The 21,980-nt window shown below is 40.3% G+C and overlaps 1 protein-coding gene across 4 annotated transcripts in view; it reads left to right on the top strand.

The window, feature by feature from the left end:
• PLCB4 (phospholipase C beta 4) overlaps nucleotides 1-21,980 on the top strand; it is a 185,729-nt gene that overhangs the window by 147,377 nt on the left and 16,372 nt on the right. For all 4 annotated transcript variants that reach the window (XM_066177841.1, XM_066177843.1, XM_066177844.1 and 1 more), the window contains 8 exons: nucleotides 402-566; nucleotides 3,347-3,551; nucleotides 7,313-7,401; nucleotides 7,782-7,932; nucleotides 10,646-10,695; nucleotides 10,817-10,882; nucleotides 15,508-15,623; nucleotides 19,418-19,493. In XM_066177841.1, coding sequence (XP_066033938.1) covers nucleotides 402-566; nucleotides 3,347-3,551; nucleotides 7,313-7,401; nucleotides 7,782-7,932; nucleotides 10,646-10,695; nucleotides 10,817-10,882; nucleotides 15,508-15,623; nucleotides 19,418-19,493 — 918 coding nt within the window. The remainder of the gene's footprint in view (nucleotides 1-401; nucleotides 567-3,346; nucleotides 3,552-7,312; nucleotides 7,402-7,781; nucleotides 7,933-10,645; nucleotides 10,696-10,816; nucleotides 10,883-15,507; nucleotides 15,624-19,417; nucleotides 19,494-21,980) is intronic.

Raw genomic sequence — 21,980 nt, 5'->3', positions numbered from 1 at the left:
AGCAGAGCAATAGTTTCCTTTCGCCTCTTGTGGTCAAGATGTGTTGTAGAAAAAAGTGCTTCTGAACAGAACGTTTGAAGTTGTGGAATAGCAGTGCCAACTCTGGCTGTTCCATTCGGTGTTTTCATACAGTGAATGCATCTGTGAGACACTGGCTGGTTGGGGGATTGACAACTGGTAACACCACAGCACAGTCATTTCAGATGAAGGTTATATTTATATATCTGATCACAAAAGCTTTTCTGAAGGGGTGCACTTTGAAATATACCATTTTCTTATGAGGAACTAACCGCCTCTGTCAGCTATAAACCATTTTTCAGAGTGATGCCAGTAAAACATGACCACTCTTTCTGATGTCTTTAATTTGTATTGCCTTTCCTTACCCTGTTGCTGTGTTGCAGGTGATATCTGGCCAGTTCTTGTCAGACAAGAAGATTGGGACCTACGTGGAGGTGGACATGTACGGGCTGCCCACGGACACGATCCGCAAGGAGTTCCGCACGCGCATGGTGATGAACAACGGCCTGAACCCCGTGTACAACGAGGAGTCCTTTGTCTTTAGGAAGGTAGGATGTGGGATCTCTGCCAAGCACACTCGGTGGTTTGCTTGTGCCCATGAGCTTCCCTGCCCTCCTGAGCCAGCCCTCCCTGCTTCAGCCTGACTGCTCACACGGATGAGTGCTGCTCCCATGGAAAAGGGTTTGTAGGGCCCCTGTTTACTGTGGTAAACAATGTAAAGCTGAAATCAGCTTTCAGGAGGCTGCTTGGTTTTGCTTAGTTTTGGTTTCTTCTTTTTTTTTTTTTTTAAATTTTTCTTTGGTTTTATTTTTCGAATGGGTAACCTCTGTAGCTATCACATGATTTTTTGTTGTTGTTGTTTTTGTTTCCATCTGGCTTTTTCCTCCCCTTTGCTTCCCCCTCCCACTTGGAGGTAGCCACCTTCTCTGTGACCATGCCTGTGTTCAAGGTATGCAGTCTGCTCAGAATGAGCCCCGCTGGCGGACACCATCATTCCCTGGAGATTTCTTCTTCCCTGCCCTGGCAGTGGCTGCTATCTTGCACTGTTCCTTCAGCCCAGAGGGCAGGTGAGATGCTGCATCCAAAGCTAAGGTCAATGTCATTACATGGAAAAGTTGGAAGGGTGCTGTGTTCCTCAGGAGTGTTGCCAGCTCCCTCCTTCAGTAGTCCATGTGCATCATGTACCTTTTTCTTTTTTTTTCAGTACCAAAAGAAAAGCAACCCTTTTTTTCTTGGCATGGGGGATTTGAAGAGAGAGATCACTTGTCCGTGTTCAGTTTTTATCTCTCAGTCTTTATATATATATGTGATACACATATATATATATATATTTATTTATTTTATTTTTCTTCAGTTGCCTGGAGTTTCATCCAGACTACATGTGTTACAGTGCTGTCTTTGATAACATCTGTTTTGCTTACACCTGTTTTGTTGTCATGCAAAATTGTTGCTCCTTTATTCCAAAGTTCAGACTTTTATTCCAAAGTCCAGACTTTTATTCCAAAGTTCAGACTTTGCCAAGTGGTGATAATTCTTCACACTTGTGTATATTACACACTTAATCTGCTTTCCCAACAGCATAGCAAGTTTTTAATAGGAATTTAGTTGATGCAAGGGTTTTTTCTGAACTCATATTCTGGGATGACTGTGACTTCAAGTGCTTTTCCCTGTGTGTGAGGAGGCACAGGAAAGATGCTTATGTACAAGGAATTCTGCTGGCCATATGACCAGCATCTGCTGCTGTCTGATTTCTTACATCAAAAGGGCCATAAATTCCTGTGCAACCTGTGTGTTGGGACATGGGTACAGAGGCTGAGGCCAGGATTTCTCATCACTACTCTTCAGTGAGCAATCCCATGGCCACAGTCTTGTTCTCTTAGGTCAGCCAAGAGATTGGTTTTCTTCACCTCAGGCCCTTATCATAGCTTAGCAATGTAATCAACATACACTGAAGATCAAGCAGGTGAGTGGCAGGAACACAGCAGGAAGGATTCCTCTAGCTGGAGATACTGAAGGCATGGGGTGCGCAGTGCTAAAACCTCATGAGAGGCTGGAAGTGCATACCAGGACACCACAGAACAAATTAATGGAGAGGGAACAATAAACTTAGTCCCCACTTCTGCTCCTTGGCAAATCTATGTCCAAGACCCTCATGTAATGTAAGATGTGCTGATCTATGGCCTGTAGGGTAGAGATCTTACCTGCCCTGTTGGGGTTGCAGTGTTCCCCTCAGGCTGATGCTTAACCCTACACAGTTGTTCTCAGGTACTGTGTTTGACTGTTCTTCTGTCATGTTTTCTCGTTTTTATTTTAATTAAAATGAAGTTTCAGTCATTCTAACCTGGGTTCTGTGTTGTCCCTCTATTGTGTAAGGGGAGGAGGGAGTAAGTGCTGGTGGTGACCTGTGCTGGGAGTACTAAGCTGTGTTTGAGTAGAGCAGCATATCCATGAACTGCTCACATGGGTTCAAAGACCAAAAGCAGCTTTTATTTTGTGCCCCCCAAGACTGAAAAGGGAAGTGGCAGGGGGACAGTCTAAGGGAGAAGGCAGACACAGTTTACTGAGGTCTTCCCTTTTATCCCAGAGGCGTTGGTGAATAGCGCCAGGTAGGGAAGGAGTGGGAAATCTTTGCCAGTGTATGATTGAGGTGGGCCGACAGTGGAGCTGCACCTCTGTTAGTCTGTCTCCTCCTCACTGCTTCATGCACCGAGGCAGCACCTTTGCTCCAGGGAGGGCAGGGGATCTCTTTGTTCCTGTCCTGATCAGCCCAGGTGGGGACTGACAGATGCAGGAGGCTGCAGCATCCCTGCTCCCCCTGCATGCCTTGAACCCCCCGTGTCCTGAGTGCAGCACACCCACCTCTGCTGGCAGCACAGAACTTCAGCAGCTCAGACATCCCCATCAGCCCGTGCTTGCCCACTCCTTGCCCTTTTGGATGCATCCCAAATCCCATCTTTCTGTCATAATTCCTCCTGATCCAGCACTACCTGCCCTTTGATTGCTGCTGTATCTGTCGTTTCCCATACAGTATTTACCTGCCTTCTTATCACTGTCACCAGTCTTCAGTAATGAAAAATAAACATACAAAATATTTAGCTGGTGTAACTGTGAGCTGCAGGATTTACATAATCTGAAATCTACCCATTATTTAGGGTGGGAAAAAAAAAAAGCTTTTCTAGGAAAGATTAATTTTGAAAAGTGGGGTTTGCAGGGAATGACCTGATCTTTCAGTGATGATAGTTTCTGGCGTCCAAAGTTCACACACGGGAGGCGGGGAGGGAGCTGCTCTATCAGTGTCATTGAATGTCTGCATTTTGTGGCTTTCCAGGTTATCCTCCCTGATCTTGCTGTCCTGAGAATAGCAGTGTATGATGACAATAATAAGCTGATTGGTCAGAGGATCCTGCCTCTGGACGGGCTGCAAGCAGGTTACAGACACATTTCCCTTCGGAATGAGGGCAACAAACCACTCTCTCTTCCCACCGTTTTCTGCAACATTGTGCTTAAAACATATGTGCCTGATGGTTTTGGAGGTGAGATAAGCCTTTATCTCGGTGTGCTGTAGCTCTTGAGTGTTGGTGTGCAAGTTCTGAAGTGTCCAGTGTCACTGTGCCAGCCAGAAGCACACATGCAGTGCTGGAGGATGGAAAGAATCAGTATTCCTAGCTTTCTATAAGTGCTTGGAATCTCTGGGTATTGAGTGAAGAAATCTGTTTTTTGACCAAGTGTTAATGATATAAGCATATATCTACTAAATGACAAAATAACGTGGAAAATAAGCTACTACTACTCAGCTTAATTTGATTTTCTCTGTTGACAATTTAGAAAGAGTATTTTTTTATTACATATTGTCTGACAAATATCTGTAAGGTTAGGATGTACTTTATCTATATTGGTTGGCTTATAAGCATTAAAAATGCACGCTGAAACATAGTTTTTTCCAACAAAACCAATTCTATATTCTTGGGAATATTGGCGTGTTTTTAGAAACGGCCAGTGAAATAATTCAGCATCCAAAAACCCCCCTGCATTTCTCTCTCCCAGTTTCACATGTTTTTAGTGTGGTTTAATTGTTTCTTGGGTTCTCAGGAAAGTTATTTTAATGTGAGCCATTTCCACGATCAGGTTGGCAGAGCTGTGGTAATTTATACTGAAGGGTGGCAAATTGCCACGTGTGTGTGGGGACAAAGAGCTGAGAATAATCATTGCACCACTAAAATCAGTGTACTGCCTGAGTTCCCCCTGATGAAATTTGCTTGTACATTGGACAATACACAAACCATTTAAAACTGTAGCACAGGAATTGCACAAAATACCAGTGCTCTGACTCTGCAACAATTACCTTAGGGCTTACTGGTGAAAGATTATTGATCAAACCAATGTTTTTCTCTTCACAAAACCTATTTCTAACCTGCTGCCATGCAAAGAATGGCTGCACTTCTCTTAGTGTGGTTTCCATAATAGAAACTGGAGGAAGGGAAGGTTGATCTAACCTGTCTTCAGGTCTGTGTTTGCTGGTGCATATGCAGGCCTAAAAAAATTAACATGCTGACACTTCATTAACAATATTTCATGGGGAAAAGTGTTACAGAGGCATTTGTGTTGTTCAGTTGTGAAATCCTGGTTTCTGGCAAGGCAGCTGGAGTTTTGCCACAGGCCTTGGAGCACCACCGTGCCATTATGCAGCACGTTTCATCCACAGTATTTAACTGCAGGGATTTCGTTTCAAGAGAAATGTAATGCTTAAACTTGAGATTCTCAAGGGTAATTGAATCATCAATCTAAGAGACATGTTTAAGTGTGTCCTTTAATTCTTACCTGAACTGAAGCTTTTGACAGTAAGTGACTCAGTTATAATATTTTCTCAACTAAGGACGTGCTTTTGATTTGGGATTGATGTTTTATGATACCAGACTTTTTCTAAGAATAGAATTTAAACTTATCACTGAGTTCGATGTGGCTTGAGCTGCTCAGTGTGCTGGACTCACAAGGAGAAAAGATTGATTTATTTATTTTACTTTTTAAACTGCATTCTCCACATGCAGAAGTGAAAGACTTGGTTTTCAAAGAGAATTTCAACACCAGTTTAGAATTTGCAAATCGTATGCTACACTGTCAGCAGTGCTGTAGATGCTTTATTTGATAGAGGTAGGAAAACACTGCTCCCCCTAAGTAAAAATATCGTTACAGTAAAATGCTACTAGAACAGGAGGACTGGTTGATGAAGTTTATTGTCAGCAGTGGCCAAAACAGACTCCATACTAACAAGAACTAAATGAGATCAATTATAGTTCTCCTCTCCCTTCCCAGATAGGCTGGATGTGCCTCGTGTATTTTCCTCGTTGATATAGAACAGCAGCATGATGAACAACTGGGAAATAACTCCTGACACTCAGGTGGAATCATTAGTATTCTGCTGGCATGTGGTTTTTAATTACTTATCATCTGCAATGAACTTCTCATTGTTTTATGAGCTATCATTAGGATCTCCATGGTTGTTTTAGCAAACCTGTAGGAAGGTAAAGCTCAAGTCAGTAGCTGCCTACTTTCTTTTTTCTTTCTTTTTTGTTTTTTGAACCTGTATGAGTAAGATTTTAAAATGTGCACTGAATAATAACTAGAACGAGTGATGCATTGTAGGCTTTAAAAGATGTGTGTTTTTCTTTTTTTATTTTATAGCTTTGTAATTTCTTGTGGTTTGTTTGCATCAGCCCCTCTGTTCCCAATAAAACCACAATAATGGCACAAATCGATGCAAATGAAGCAGCATTCTCCAAAGAGAAGCTTCTATTATACAAATCTGTAGTGAGTAAGCCTGGCTGCTTAGTTTAGTGCTTGGTGCCCTCTGTAATGTAATCTTCCAGCAATTCTCAGAGTTTTATATTTAATTGCAGTTCTCCCACAAAATGCTGCTTCCCACCCCCAGCTCACCTCCCTGGGGAGAAAGGGGAGCACAAGCAGAGGACAAATGACAGCGGAGAGGCAGGGATGAGTCACGTCCCCCTCAGAAGTGCTGAGCCTTTGGTGATGTGCTTGTGTGATGTGGTTCCTTACACAATCCACAGAGGTCCTGCTCTCCCAAACACGTTAGTCATTTTTACCTAGAAGCTCGTGATAATCAGGTTCAATTTTCAAGTGACGCATCGTGCTGGCAGGGTAGCCCTGGGTTTTCATTGAAAAGTGCGTGCCAAGGACAAAAAGACATCCTTAATGAGTTGGGGAGAGCAGAAACAGTCGGTGCTGAGCCACAATCCATTGCCATGGCTAAAAATAAATTCTACATGGCTTTTGTGTATGTGAAATAAATTTCGGAAGACATCAATGGGTCACAGCAGTTGTTGGAGATGACCTATTTGTGCAGATAAACAGATCTCAAGGGTACTTCTAAGTGTTTAATGCAACTTTTGTGGGAATGGGAGCCCTGTCTGTGCTGTGGCTTCTGAGGAACATCTCACAGAACAACTCAGGTTGGGAGGGAGATGATACAGTCCAGCCCCTACTTTGAACAAGAAGTTGCTTGCCAACCCTTTTGATGGGTTGGATATTTTCAAATTTTTCTTTTAATTTTTTAATTTTTTTATTTTTTTTATTTTTACTGTTGGACTTAAGCACAGAAAGAAATTATTTGATATGCAAATTAAAAATTCCTGGGACTTTGTCATTCAGTAAACCTGTGCTTGCACATTTATCACTGCATAAGGAAAACAGATTCAATAGCGTGTCCGGTGCCCAGGGCTGTGATACCACTGGTGGTACTGTGTCATGTGCAAGATTCAGACCTTGGCCATTCCTGGAAAAGCCATTTCACCGCCTGTCATGTCCCAGACATGGAATATCACAAAGGCTACTGAGGATAGATTTATCTGATTGCTTTAATCCACCTGAAACTGCTCTTTAGCTAGGAAATACACTGGCATTTTCTGGAATTCCCTGCAGTTCCATGTCAGCAGTCAGCACCCCTCAACCAAGGGACAAAGTTAGTGCCTTGTGGCTCAGGAGATCCCATCCTGGTCTCAAATTCTCAGTCATTACCTGGGAGGAACTTAGAGCAGTCTGATGGAGTCATTGGGGTTTTCCTAATAAAGGTACCTGGATTAATACCACACCTTGGTGCATTATGAACTGTTCCATCTTCCAGGTGCTGTGGAAATAATCCTGCCAAATTCACTAGGGAAAGCTGGACTCTTGTTGCCAACCACATCTCATAATAACAGGGATAGAATGATGCCTTTGTAAAATACTAATTTCCAGATGTCTCCAAAGCTCACAAAAAGTTGAATTTTTTTTCTTGTAGATATTGTGGATGCTCTATCAGATCCAAAGAAATTTTTGTCTATCACAGAAAAAAGAGCAGACCAAATGAGAGCTATGGGTATTGAAACTGTAAGTAGAATCAACGGCAAACACAACCCACTTATGTCCATGCTGTGTTCTTTATTTAAAGTAAACTGGTTTTCCAATCAAGGCTATCATTTCTCATTTTCAGATATAAGCTTCTTCGTCTGGCTTATGTCATTTACTGAAATGCTCACTGGCTTTTCATGGATCACATTAATACATCCTTTAGGAGGACAAATTTTAATAAATGGGGACGGAGTTGTATTTTAATAAGTAGCTATTTGAAATAGGTTACAAATGCTTTACTATAGTGTTGTTTGAAAACGTGTTGCAATTTTATTATGTTAGGGTAAGGCAGTTCTGCAATTTTCCCAACTTTTTACGCTAGAGGTAAAACAATCAATTTATTATGATGTTTCTTTCAGAGTGATATAGCTGATGTACCAAATGACACTTCGAAGAATGACAGAAAAGGAAAAGCAAATAATCCCAAAGCCAATGTGACGCCTCAGAGCAGCTCTGAGCTTCGACCAAGCACCACTGCAGGCTTTGGGTCTGGCACCGACGCTAAGAAAGGTACACAAAAGTCACTCCTTCTGTTCTGAAGTGATTCAGAAAGCTGCAGAGAAACGCTCATTAGTCAAGTTTAATTTTGGAGTTATATTCATTCTTATCTCTTTGCCTTTGGGAGTTGTCTTTGTCTAATTGCAAATGAATTTTGTGTATTACTAAAATGACTGTATAACGGTAATGCAGCTTTATTTCACAAAGTGACTTCTTCGTGTAGCTGTTTAGCTGTAGTATACAGCTATATTTTTTTTAATATATGTGTGTATAGTATACACACAACCTGCATGGCTCTGGGAATAGTTTACCAGTAAAGATTCCTGGAGGAGTGCCAACAGGAGTGACTATTATCTGGCATAGTCCACAGAAACTCTTCTGCTTTTTTTTCTCCCCTCACAAATCCCTTGGCAAGGTTGCAGATTTAAGTAATTAAAGGTATTTAGAATTCACTGGATTCTGTAGAGATTTCCCAACAATTAGAAATGTGTTCACAGTGTGGTTTTACTCTGAATAGTGATTACGGAAATGGCATGTTTATTGTAAAAAAAAAAAAAAAAAAATTAAATGTGCTCATTTATAAGTGAATAAGTATTTTTTCCTAACTATTCACCGTTCACTCTAGAAAGTCATTTTATACAGTCAAATGGGATTATTTGTTTCTCCCATATCATCCCAGGTAATGAAGATTAAGTGAGAAAACAAATTTGTACAGCTGAATGAAAGACAATAGATCGTTCTGTTAATGGGCCACAAGAATTAGAAGGTGGTTCACTCACCCACCCACCGTGGCCCAAAGGTATTGACAGAAGGGAGAAGGAGCACTGAGGGCTCTTGTTCTCAGATTCAACCCTTGGCTGAGTACACACTTGTGAGGGGATCTCCCGAGAACCCAAATGCCATTTCTCCGGAGTCGCTTTTGGCAGAATCAAAATCAAAGCTTCGGGTTGTCTCTGGCACCTGAAATCTTTCAAAAGCTCTTCCCTAGTGTAAACCCCAGGTCACTTTATGCAGCAAGGTGTTTTCATATTTCATGTCTCATGACCAAGAGGCACGAGTGTTAGTTTTATTGTGCATGAATGAAGCATGAAATTTGCTGGGGTCGACAACTGATTCCTGCTGGCCATGGAGTCAGACCTAAGGAAATGTTCTTTGTGGTGGTTCTGTGTGGTAAATATTTTCAGATAAAATCCTGAGGAAGTCTGTTTAGAAACCCAGAAGCCTGATGCAGGTCTGCTTTTAAAGTGAGGTTTCAGTACTTGACACTTTTCTGACTGCAGTTTTTATCTGTATTCTTGCATGTGAAAATAGGGCTGCTCATTTTTGTGTCCCATGTAATGATCCTTATTTTGTGTTTCTTACCTCTGTCATTTACTGAGATCTGAATAATTCTACCACTGTTAAAATATACAACTCATCTTGCTATTAGAAATTACTTGTGCGGCAAAATGGGGAAGGCTTTCAAATGCACGAGAATGTGGGGTTTGGTTTTTTTTTTTTGGTCTCAGATTTTCAGTAAAAGTTAAATCACTTGTGTTTTCAAAAACTTCAGCCTCTAGCTGTGCCTACATCTCCTGTCTCATTTACTAGACTAATGTTGATACCATATACTTGAGCAGAGTCTTATGCTTCTAAGAAAAGAAAAATTCATATTCCCTGAGGAGATTGCCTACCTCTCCTCCTCCTCCCCTCTTTTTTTTTTCTTTTACAGTGTCTGAGCATTTTCCAGTTAAATTCACCTTAAAAGCCAGAAAGTCCTTTTCAAAGCAAAGGAAATCTTATAGTTTAAGAATATTTTTAAGAATACTTAACTAAATATATTTGCAGTGTATTTATACACAGGCAAACATTTCTGTGTGAAACCTCAGAAAAACCTAAAAATTGCAACTCTCATGGCATTGTATTGACATTTTTATTAACACTTACATACGGGATCTGCTTAGTAGTTTTTAAAAATCCCGTATTATGTCACAAAGCATTTATTGAAGCATAAACATTAAATGAGATCAGGTTCTGTTTGCATTGCAGTTAAAATGATCAAAACATTGTCATTCATCTACATAGTACTGTTAGTCTTGTGTGATTGAAATTTCATTAGAATTTTCACTTCTTTTGGTTTTCTGTTTCTCCTTCATATTTTAGCTCTTCTTTAATCTTGGAGCACACTTCTGCTCCTTTTCCCATGGCCTGGTATTAAGCGAAATGCGAATTTTATTTTTGTTACCATACAGGCCTCAAGTTAATTTTCCCTCCTGTGTTTTAACCTGAGGAGAGGCACACCTAGCCTCAGTTTTGTAGCCGTGTAGAACCCTACCCAAGAAACTTCCCCACTGGAAGAAGTGGGGCCAGAGCAATCTCCGGCTAGAGACCAAAACCCTGAAGTTGTTTTAGTATTCATAAATGGTTTGCTGGGTTGGCAAAAAGGAGCTTTTTTCAATTCTTAGACTGCTGTGTTTTGACACTTCAGTCCAGAACTGTAAGAGATTAAAATACACTCTTTGATTCAATTCTTTTTCCACAAGGCAGTTGATTGAAGAGTGGATGGGAAAAGGAAATTATTGTATCTTAGCTATACCTTGACTTATCATTCTCTCATTAACCTGTGATAATTTTTTTTATGTGGTGAAAAATGTTAATTAATTAATTGTTAAGTTAAATGTGGGTTTAAATATGACATATACTAGTTTGTATGAAGTTTTAGATAACTGTATCAATGCCTTCCCAGGTATAGACCTTATTCCTCAAGTGAAGATAGAAGATTTAAAGCAAATGAAGGTAAGTATTGACACAAGCTTTTCAGGATGTGCTCCTAACATTTTGTTTTGAGTAGCCAGGATTTTACCTGGTTAAAGTCAGGATGGCCACAGAAAAATTGATCCAGCTTCTCTTTTTTCAGGCTTATATAAAGCATTTAAAGAAACAGCAGAAAGAGCTGAATGCCTTAAAGAAGAAACATGCCAAGGTATGATCATTTAGAATTCTCTGAGCCTAATTGAAAAAAGTTGCTCACTAGCACAGGCAGTTCCTAATTTAATTTAGAGGGGAAGACTAAAGAATGGTAGTTGGACTCCCAAGAAAAGCACATATGTTTTAAATGTGCTGAAATACGCTGCAGTGAGCACATTTTCCCTTTGGCAACCCTTTGTGTGTCTGCCTGAGACTGAGTGCACATTTGTTTGACCCAGATAAACATCCAAGGCTCACCTTTTCTCAGGTAATGATTTTGTCTTGCTCCCTCTTGCACGACTTCTTGACAGGTAGCATGGAAAAACAAGGCGGTGATGATGGGAGGTGGTGCTGCACTGAAGGCAGGCGCTGGAGAAACTGCAGAATCACCAGAGGGAACTGGGATGTTTAGCTGAAAAATGAAGAGTCCTGGTCCTCCTCCTTTGTATCTGTGTTAACCACTTTATAGCCAGCTCTTTCTTGGCAGTGATACCACAGTTACATATTTCTACCACAAATATGCTTCGTGGTAGAAAATCACAGCCAATTTTGGCCTGCTCTCTTTCATTAGAAAACCGTTACTCTTGTTGGAGAAAGAGTGATAATAAGTGAAGAAAATATCTCAAGTTCTGAATTTCGGCAAAAATACAAGTCCGTTCTGGGCTTTTGGGGCAGTTGCTCCCTTGCTCTCTTTGCTTACCAATTCCACTGCAGATCTGATGTCATGTGGTTGCCTGGGCATTTCTAATATCAGTTTTGTGGTTATTTTCATGACTGTTGTTTGGGCATGGGACTCTCTGCACAATGAAATATGGAGAAATTACTTTCAGTAATTGGCACTTTCTTGGAGTTCTTAGTATTGAAAGGCATATAAGAAAATTAAATAATTACATTTCAGCCTCCTTACTGACAGTGCAGAGCGGAAATGAGTGATTTCTGCATTTTTGTGTTGTGTGCAAAGCCCATGCTCAAAAAAAAGTGTCTATCACCAACACTTTTTTGATTTCAACAGTTTCTAGACCTTTGTAGGGCTGATCTTTTTAGGGGCTTCTAATTTTTAAACACCATATTGTCATTTAATTGGCCAGCAGCCATCAATTTGCTATAGAAATGGTCCTGTGGCTATGTAGAAAAGAGACATACTCAGGGACGTCTCTCCCTCAAACACACGACCCACAGGATATCTGAGCCAAGACTGTGCTCGCTAATATTAAAAAAAATGATCCATCTGTTCAGGCTTGCACTTGCTTCCTCTAATCTGATCGAAAAAATTACCAGCCATAATCTAAAAACTCAGCCCTGCACTCAGAAGGGCTTTCAGCATCAGCTCAAGCGCAGCTATTTCATGTTTGAGCCAGCCTGTGTCCTGCTGCTCCTAAGTACAGAGCGTGGGCTTGTCCTAACAACAGAGTGCCTGCCCAGGGCATGCCTGGCTAAAGGCTCCGGCAAGGGCAGCTCCTGGAATTCAGAGATTCTGAGCAGGAAAGTGCAGCCACGTTAGCTCAGAGGTGATCTCAGGGCAGCGCTCAGTGTGCTCATCACTGTTCTCAGTGCATTTTATCAGCTGGGATGGAGCAGGGGAGCTCTGCAGCTGGTTGTCCATGATCGGCCTCAGGAAGCCCGAGTTTGAAGCAGACTGAAGCTAAAAGCACCAGAAATAGGCTGGCTCTCATTTAACCATAGACACTACAGAGATCTGGAGGAGTAAGTAAGCAGAAGGAAATGGTTCATGATGCTTAAGGAAAGAAAAATCCATTTTGCTTTTCCGTCTAAAATTGGCTTTGGAAAATGCGTTATGGCAAACAAAGATTAAGTGGTGCCAGGCTTCCCAGCATACAACAGTCTGTTGGTGTTGTTCTTTGATGTTATCCTCCATTTACTTACTTCTGTTCAGCATTTCAGCCATTTTGGCCCCAGCAGCTCTGAAAACATTCTCCAAAAATCCCTCTTTTGGGATTGCTGAAGAGCAGATGATTGCTCTTGGGAGCAAAGAACATGATCCAAACCTCAGTCCAGTAGGAAGCAATCAGCCACTGGTGCTGTAGTATTCCTTGTGTTTGACTTTGGACAAACAGTGGCAATTTCGTGTAATTGTCGCCATTTAAAAAAATTCTCCTTGTTAGGAATAACTTCTCTTGAATTTTAGCTCTGGTAACCTGTGCTTTTGGTAATTTTAGAAGAATGTGCCCAGTCGCTTCTGCATATTGTGCAGAGATGCTTTTCTTTAAACAATGCATCCAGAGAAACACCTGCGCTTGGCTGGTTTTGAGGTGGAGTATTTCCTGCCTACATTCCCTGAAGAAATTTTAATCTCCCAGTATGAATTAATATTCATATCTTATATTCAACTACAAGAACAGCTGATACGTCTGAATGATGACCTTTAGTTTATATCTCTTCTTTATCAAGTTTTATGGTGAGTGCTGTTTGGGTGAATGACCTGGGGTGGCATCACAGGTGGGTAGGAAGAGAAAAGTATCTCAGTCAACCAACTTCGCTTTTTAGCAGCCTGCTTTTATGGGCCCCTACTTAATTTTAATATTTTTCAGAGCTGTCAGATAGTTTCTGTGTTTTTTGGGCTAGACAGAAGAGGAAGGATAGTGAGGGATTACCTTGATATATTCTCTACCAGCCCAGCAGCTCAACAGAGGATTTGTGGTGTACAGTTCTAGCAGTTTCAGACACAACAGGGACGGTCACAAGTGCCCCTTGAGGAATTTAATATGGTTCTAGACAGTAACCAGAATTGCATAATTAATGTAAATCCCCAAATTCATCTCCTGCACATTCATATTGACATTGAAAATATGTACTGTTTGAATTAAAGCCTAGTAAAAAAGAACATTAAAAATCTCCATTTCGCAGTGCAAAAGCAGGGGTACAAAAGACGATGGGACTGTAGGCAAATAAAGTTCTGCAAAGTGGACTTTTGAACTGGGAATGTTAGTTCCTTCCTTGTATTTCCTCGTCCTTGTATTCTGTAATGAGAATCCTCCAGACCTCGAGTTTCAGTTGTGCGCAGTATTTATGTTGCTTTAGAGAGGTACTGGACAGTAATAACAGTTTGTATAATGGGAATTTATTTCCCCTTCCCTTTAATAGACTGAACTGTGGTATCTGCACACACACTCACTGTTCCCAAAGGAACAGATAATAACTCTTTATTCTTTTCCCATGGATACTCTTGCTGTGATTTGAGTCTTTTTATACCAATTAGGTGGTCTCTCAGAACACTAGCAGAACTCTGGCCTCAATTTGTTATGACATGTAATTTGTGAATATATTCATGTGAAAGGTGTGCAAATTCATTGGGCTTCAGGAAATCCTGAGAACCTACCTGAGGAGACTTTTACCTGCAGACTTATTCTGAATCGACCTAGAACATATTAGCAACCGAAACGTTGCATTTGAAAACAAAAGACGCTACAAAAAACCACTCATATTCCCTAGAATTTTGACAGAAGTTTGGGCAGAAGTCTCATGCTTTGCAGAGTTTGTTCTTAGTCTTTTGTGGCAAGAATTGGACATTATTGGATATTGAAATTGCTCCTTCAGAGGGGGAGTGGGTAGTTTGAGAGGTGCTCTCAGTCACTTCACCTGTGGCTGGCTGATGTTTTCAAACTCGAGTCACTCTTTTCACTGTCCCTATTTTTCCCTGCCTGGTTAGTCAGTGTAAACACCCCCTGGTGAGGCTGGCGTGTTTTAATATTGACAGAGTCTATTTGTTTCCCTTTAAATCCTCTGTGGAACAGCAAATTCAGTTCCCCACTCTGACTACAACACTTGGAAGCTGTGTGTGTTCCCTGGGGAAGTGCTTGGCAGATGTTGGAGTGCTGGGGTACAGCCCAGCATTGGATTTTTGAAAGCGTAGCAGGATTTGTATTCATGTTTTGGTAAAAGTGAGTGCAAAAGTATTTAATTAGCATTTCTAGAGGAAGAAACAGTGATAAGGCAAAGGTGTATAGAAAATAATAATAAAGAGCAGTAGAATAGCAAGTGTGGAATAGATGCTAAAAGAGCTATAAAAAATAAAGTCCTGGATGAAGCCATTTTGATTAATGAGGTTCTTTTTGCCACAACTTGATAAAACGCGGGGCAATTGGTATTAATAAAATAACATAAATGAAAGAACCATTTTTCCTATTGTAGTGTAAATTCAATATTTGCTGCTCTCTGTGCTGGTCAACCATTTGCATCATTATGAGCTGCTGCTCTGATAAAGGAAAATATAAAGTTAAGTTGTATTGCATAGCTTGCTGTCACTTGCTGAAGGAGATTTCTGCCACAAGGTGGGATTTCTTAATGGTGAGAGTGCTGCTGTCACTGGGGATCATGGGCCAGATCTTCAGAATTGTGCTTAAATGGACATTTATTCCAACAGATGACTTTTTTCCCTGTCATTGCTTTGTTTTAAAATGTACCATATTTTTAAGGTTCACTGCGGGTTTTGATTTTTCAAACAAAGAAGAAATGTTTTAGTGCTTGTGGTGGAATACCTGGAATGTTTAATACCACACGGTTAGACCAGATTAAATTCCATTGTCAAAATGGTCTGTTTATACACCAATATTTTTTTATGCTCTAAGAAAATTGAACATCAAAAATCCATCAGCCTAATGGTAAGGTCCTACTGTTTTCCAGGAGCACAGCGCCATGCAGAAGTTGCACTGCACACAAATTGACAAAATAGTGGCCCAATATGATAAAGAGAAGGTATCATATGAGAAAATGTTAGAGAAGGCAATCAAGAAGAAGGGGTAAGATATTATTTTAAATTATTTTTCTTTAGACTTAAAATAGATTTGATACCTTATGCTTTTGTAGTCTGGAATAAAGCATCCATAAAAAGGGCATTGCAGCTTGAGCCAGCATCATACATCAGCCTGAGAATGAGCTCAGCAATGGGCCATAAATGTTGGACTCACTCTGCCTTTCTCTAATCTTCTGCTATCAGAATTTTAAAAGTAAAAGCGAAGGATTTGCCTCCAATTTTTATTTCTGTGGTCTGGTCTGTTCTCACTGCACTCCCCAGGGAATGTCACTGTTGTGTTCAGTGAGTGCAGACTAAGGTCTTCAACAGCTCTAGTGACCAGAAACTAGCAATGTTTTGATTTTAGGGGAAATGGTGGCTTTTAAATCCTGAAAGTTTGAAAATAAAAGACTTTTGCTGTGCTGTTGAGTTGAAGTTTCTTTTTGACAAAAAACTTACAGATCCTCAGCTGGGATAAGTGAATCTTACACCTTTGACTGGAATGGAGTTGTTTTGATTTGCATGAGCTGATGGCCTGGGCTGTTATCTGTGTGAATCTCCTGTTTGTCCCAGAAAGGTTCCTGGAAGATGCTGATGACTTTAATAGAATGTCTAGTTCTAATTTGGAATAAAGTAGCAGGACCTGCTGTTTGCCTTGCTGCTCATCTGGCAGCAGTTTCTCCTCCACCTTTCACCGTGTCACTGGAATTTCACTGAGACAGCAGGAATTATTTTAGTTCCGTATCCAGCTATGCTAATAGTTGCTCTTAATTTCATATTGTTGTCATCTGGCAACAACAGCTGGCAGCAACTCACTCATTGGATACTGAACGTGGATGCCTGTTTGGCACTGGATTCTTCTAAGAATACTTTTTCTATAAATTGTTTGCAATGGTGGTGGGTTTTTGAGTGTGCATGTTGTAAACTGGCAAAGGAACAGAAACAGAACTGTCAGAAGTAAACAAGGTAAGGAGAATTCTCCTCACTAAATTATTGAAAGCTCACAGTTCATGCTGTACTTTTTTTTTGTTCAAGACAGAAGAACTGTAAGCACACAAATACTGATAATCTAAGGAGTTTCTTCCAGAAAATTACTCTTCTCCAGGAAGACAGGGCACAACTGACAATTGCAGGACTAATTAATTTAATGTGCCTTTGATTCAATTTCATTGAATGTAACACAGCAGAAGGTTACCGATACAGCTGGATTTTTAATTACAGTCGGGTTATTTACTACCGTGGCAGAGAAGTGAACTCTGGGCATTGCACCATAATTATTGTGGGGGCAGAAAGGTTTCCCTGTGTTCTGATGTTTAAGAATCTCAGTGTTCCTGTTGGCCTGAGAAGGAGGCAGTGCCTCTGCCTGTCCAGACAAGACAGCCAAGGAAGGTGTGTCAGGAAGTTAAAGGTGGAAATGGCTGTCTCTGCCCAATAAATATGGGGAAGTTCTGGATAACCATGCTGGCCAGATCACCCCAAAATGGGACAAGTATCAAAGCAGTTCATAATTTGATTCCCAGTTTGAGGTCACTTCATTGGCTACTTGCAGCATCTTTTCTTAATTTTATAACACTTCTTGCATGGACACCAAAGCCTTTATGATAGTTTCACATAATGAGTTAAAAATAAAATTGGAAATGACCACTCCAAAAGCAGCTTCAGTGCAAAGCCAAATACAGTTCCTTACCACAATTCCATACTTTCCATGGGCTCCAGAGCTCTCAGTCACCTGATGGCTCTTTCAGTTTTACAAGACTAACTGTGTGCATCTAATTAACAGCCAAATCCAAATCAGTATCTGACAGACTTTCTGTGAAAACACTTTTTAATCCCATAGCAAAATATTTTAAGGGCTTCCTTCAGGGTGAGCCCTGAAAGCCCATTCTGCAAGGTATTTATGCTCACCCCAGCTGTGCAGGGTATTAAAGGACACGCTTAAAAGTGAATACATTGGTTGGCACTTAAAAATTTTATTGAACTGAAATGATCTGATGAATCCAGAGGCCTGGGTTCAAAGAGCACAGGACATGTCCCATTTCCTTGGCTATCATTCTGGAGCATTTGCAAGGAATAGAAGTTGTAAGAGAACTTGTAAAACATGTTTTCAAGGCATTCATATTGAAATTGTCAGATTATTTCCTGACCAAAAGGCCTTTGATAGGTGGAAAGACAACTTTCTCTTCTGATCTTGTTGTGAATTTTTTTTTGTGGTCCATTTCCACCACATGGTGTGACAAATGCCAACTGCATATTGTTCAGCAAAGTAGGATTTTTTAATCACATGCTAATTCACTGACAGATGGACAGGATTTTGCTCCCTGTGCTATTTCTGTCATACACTTGAAATGCTTAAAAATCTCAGAGAGGCATATGGGGATAGGTATGGTTGTGTTCCCATTCTGAACTGGAGTGAGGGCATGCAAAGATCCTTCTGATTTTTGGGACTGTCCAGAAATCCAAGTGTATCTGTGTGGGCTACCCTGGATTGGACTGTCCCTGGGTATTTGCCTCTGCCACTGCAGCTGAGGGCAATTCCCATTATGCAATTCCCAGTGTCCAGACTGGCTGGAAGTTGCCTTGGGATATGATGAAAGCTGTTTCCAGAGAAGGGATCAGCTGGTGGTTTGGATGCCTGGGTTTCTGAAGAGTCCAGTGGTTGAACTAATTAAGCTGTTTGGGGATATAAAGTATGTCTGTTTCACACCTAAGAATCAACGTCTTTCATAGTGAACAACAAATTAAATATTCCATTACAGCCACACCCTGATCACAGTGTAATCAAAACCACTTCCCTTTCAGCTGTTGGGTTTTTTCAGGCAGAGGTAACAGTGCTCAGAACCTCTCTCTATGACTTTAGATTGCTTCCGAAGTGTCGAATCAATGTTAGAAATATCTACAAAATTTCCCTTGCTCTGGGTAGAAAATAAATGACTGGTGACCCTTGGAAAACAAGGCACGCTATTTTCAGTGAGAGCTCTCCTGGTACTGTTTGATGATAAAATTTTCTGCTACTTTCCATAAGTTTAGCAGTTCTTTGATATGAAAATAGGATTTAAACTTGTTAAGAGTTTCATAAAATTCCTTTTCTGGAGCAAACATGGATTAATGTTACTGCAGTCAAGGAATGACCATCCTTATTAAGGCCAGCTGCAGCTGATAAATGACCATGTCCCTGTCCAGACATGGAGCTGCATCACTTTACATCAGTGCATAATCCAACACAGAACTATTACAGAGGTGTCCAAACAGACTTCTCTCAAGATATTGTTTTATTCCAGGCCCTTCCTTTGCAGCCCATTCACTTATTCTCACAGAGGGAAACCTACACTTCCTACAGGTGTTCAAATTCAGTACACCCAAATCACCCTGGGAGGTAATGATTCAAATTACATAATTTGCTCTGCCTTGAACTAAATATAAGTAACCAAATTACTTTTAAAACAGAGTCTAAAATCATGGCAAGGATAGGCCTGTAAGTTTTCAGGCAGAAACTGGTTTCTCTTGGCAAGGTATTTTAAGCCTGGAAAAGGAACCAAATATCATAAATGGAGATGCCTGACACATCCTCTGCAACAGAATAATTGCTGGGCCAATCTAGAATTAATCATGTGGTGTTTGAATTGACTGATCATTAATCCAACAATATTTTGTAAGTTGTGAATGGATTGCCAGAAGAAATAATTTCATTCCAATACAGTGCAGCACTTCAACTTCGATTAACATTTTAATTAGTAAGCGCTGACTGAATGGGGAGATGTTTAACTTGTGGCACACATTTGCAATTTTTCTTTTTTTTTTTAGAGGAAGTAATTGTGTTGAATTGAAGAAAGAAACGGAAATTAAAATTCAGACACTAACATCAGATCACAAATCTAAGGTAAGCAAGCAGCCAATTTTAACACATGCAACTTCTGAAAGAGAGATTTTGAGACCCAAGTGGTAGTTAATTTTCTTGGAAGCATATGAATAATTTTCAGCAATAATAACATGTTGAAAAGAATGGGAGTAATTGAGTGTCTAAAAGTGTTTCTTAAAAAAATTTTTTAAGCAACATCAATTTCCTGCTGTTTTGAAATTTTTGAGGAAAGCGCCGTATTCATGCCGCATGAAGTGAAACTGGTCATTTGTGTCAGCTCTAGTTAAACAAAGAGAATACGTGTTATATGAAATTTGGATGCTAAATACATTCCCAAAATACATACATAAAGAAGTCTCTATTTCATTTTCCATCGTTGTTGCCATGGCCTTGGTAATTTGTTTCTTAGGCAATGAGGAGCCCAAGCTGCTCTTGAACCAAATGGCTTCTTACTTCTAGTGGGCTTTTTGGGGGTTTTTTTCCTCCCCATTGCTTCATTGCTTTGTTTTCTCCAAGGTCCTGGGAAATAAAAGTGCCCTGTGACCCAGCCTCAGCTAATTTGGGAAAGCTGTTCTCATGCTTATGGCTCACATGGAGTTGCTCAGAGCTGTTTCCTCGATAGTGCTGTCCCACTGCTGTGTTCACTGGCTCCCTATTCCCTTGGAAGTCTTATCCTGGGCTTGTTGACATGTTTTTGAGAGCTATCCAGACTAGAGGGTGGCAGGGACACCAGAAAGCTCATCCATGTACGAAATCGTCTGGTGGCAGGACAGTACTGGAGACTGACCCCAGTAAAAGCTGAAATCTGTGAAAAGAATCAGACGAGAATTGAAAATACACACACAGTCACATCTTTAAGGCTGGAGTAAGTCAATTTTTATCTTGCCTTCTTTGAACTTTATTCTCTGGTTTTATTATTTCATGCAGAGATGATCTTGATATTCTAAACAAGGTTCGCTTCCTTGTTTCTGTCCTCTCAGTTGTAGATGTAGCAAAACCCCCCAGGACTAAAATCTAAAGTATTCTCTTATCTCCTGATCTTCTTCCCCTATGAAAAGTCCAGAACCCTTTCCTTAAATAAAAGCAAATTTGTTAAGTTAAAAAATAAAAAATTCATTCCTCTCTTAGTGAAAGAAAGTCTCTGAGGAGCACTGGCTCCCAGTCATCCAGACATAAGCTCCAAAACTCATTTGAAATTACATTACACGAAAATTTATTTGCTCTGATCTCTCTCTCTCACCTGTGTCACTCATAGTCTGGAGTTATGTGTCATTTGTACACAAGGAACATCCAAATGTTCATTAATCTTCCAAATCCAATAAATGTGACTCATGTTCTCCTTTTCCACAAATATATGCCGTTTCTGAGCCCTGTTCCTTTCAAAATCCTGCCTTCAAACTGGTTCCCTTTAATTTAATCCATACCTGGAAAGAAAGATTGATTTTTTTGTCCAGTCCCATGTCAGGTTTTAGGATGACATTTTGAGAGGAGACTTAAATGTAAGATTTGAAATGTAAGACTTCAGTATAAGACTTGAAATTCCAAACTTCTGATTATTGGATAATTCCCAAAGAACTCTGCAAGCCATCCCCCTCTGAGGATTCCTCTAATAACTTTCAATATCTTGCTCACTGTGGTTGCATCAAAATTGTCCAGATTATTTACCAACCTCTTTTGTTTCAACTGCTGTGTGTGGGCCCTTGAATTATTCCTGGAGATCATTCAAAGGTTTGCAAGCAACGGGTTTGAAAACGGTGCTCAAGACCATAGGGAAATTAACTCTTATCTTAGATGAAGGGAGGTGCAATTAAATTAGATTAAATTCTGAGATGCTGAATGCATTACACTGATATAGTGGGAGTTTGGTTAATTAACAGTTGTTCAGCATTTCTCAGCATTTGGCCCACTAATTTTGATATCAGATTGGAACGTAATTCATCTTTAATTACAGCTCATGTTCTCCAGTATAGCTCTGTGCCACAACGTGCCTGTACACACCTTTAGCTCCAAAGAGACCTTTTCATCTACAAAACTCCTCCTGTTCATGAGGAAACATCCAGCCCAAGTTTGACATAAAATATTGAAATTGAATCTGAATGTCCCAGCGTGTACTTCATACACAATTAACCTAGCAAATGCAAATTACTCTCCTGCATTAGCAAAGTAGGTCCCCATATCAAGCGGGCAGAGGATGAAAAGACAGAAAAGGAAAGATTACTTCAAAGATCATTCCTGCTTGAACTTAGCGACTAAACAAACTTCTTGCATATATGCTGTGCAAAAGAAGGTTCCGTATCAGGATTTTAATTAGTCTCTTAGGCCCAGTGTGGGAACAGATGAAAGGACAGGCTTGCAAACACAGTCTGCAGAACAGGAAAGAGAGAAGTTAGCTAATGGTTATTTTTCCTATCCTTTAGGACAAGCAGCACTGCCTTAATAGCAGAAAGTAGGACAAGAGCACAGCCCAGTGAAAATTAAATAGTCATTTCAACTATGCTGCTAATAAAT

Source organism: Chamaea fasciata, unplaced genomic scaffold (assembly GCF_029207755.1).
Source record: "Chamaea fasciata isolate MVZ Bird 193981 ecotype frontalis unplaced genomic scaffold, bChaFas1.0.hap1 SCAF_3, whole genome shotgun sequence".
Lineage (NCBI taxonomy): Eukaryota > Metazoa > Chordata > Aves > Passeriformes > Sylviidae > Chamaea > Chamaea fasciata.
This window is presented reverse-complemented; position numbering and strand designations above follow the sequence as displayed.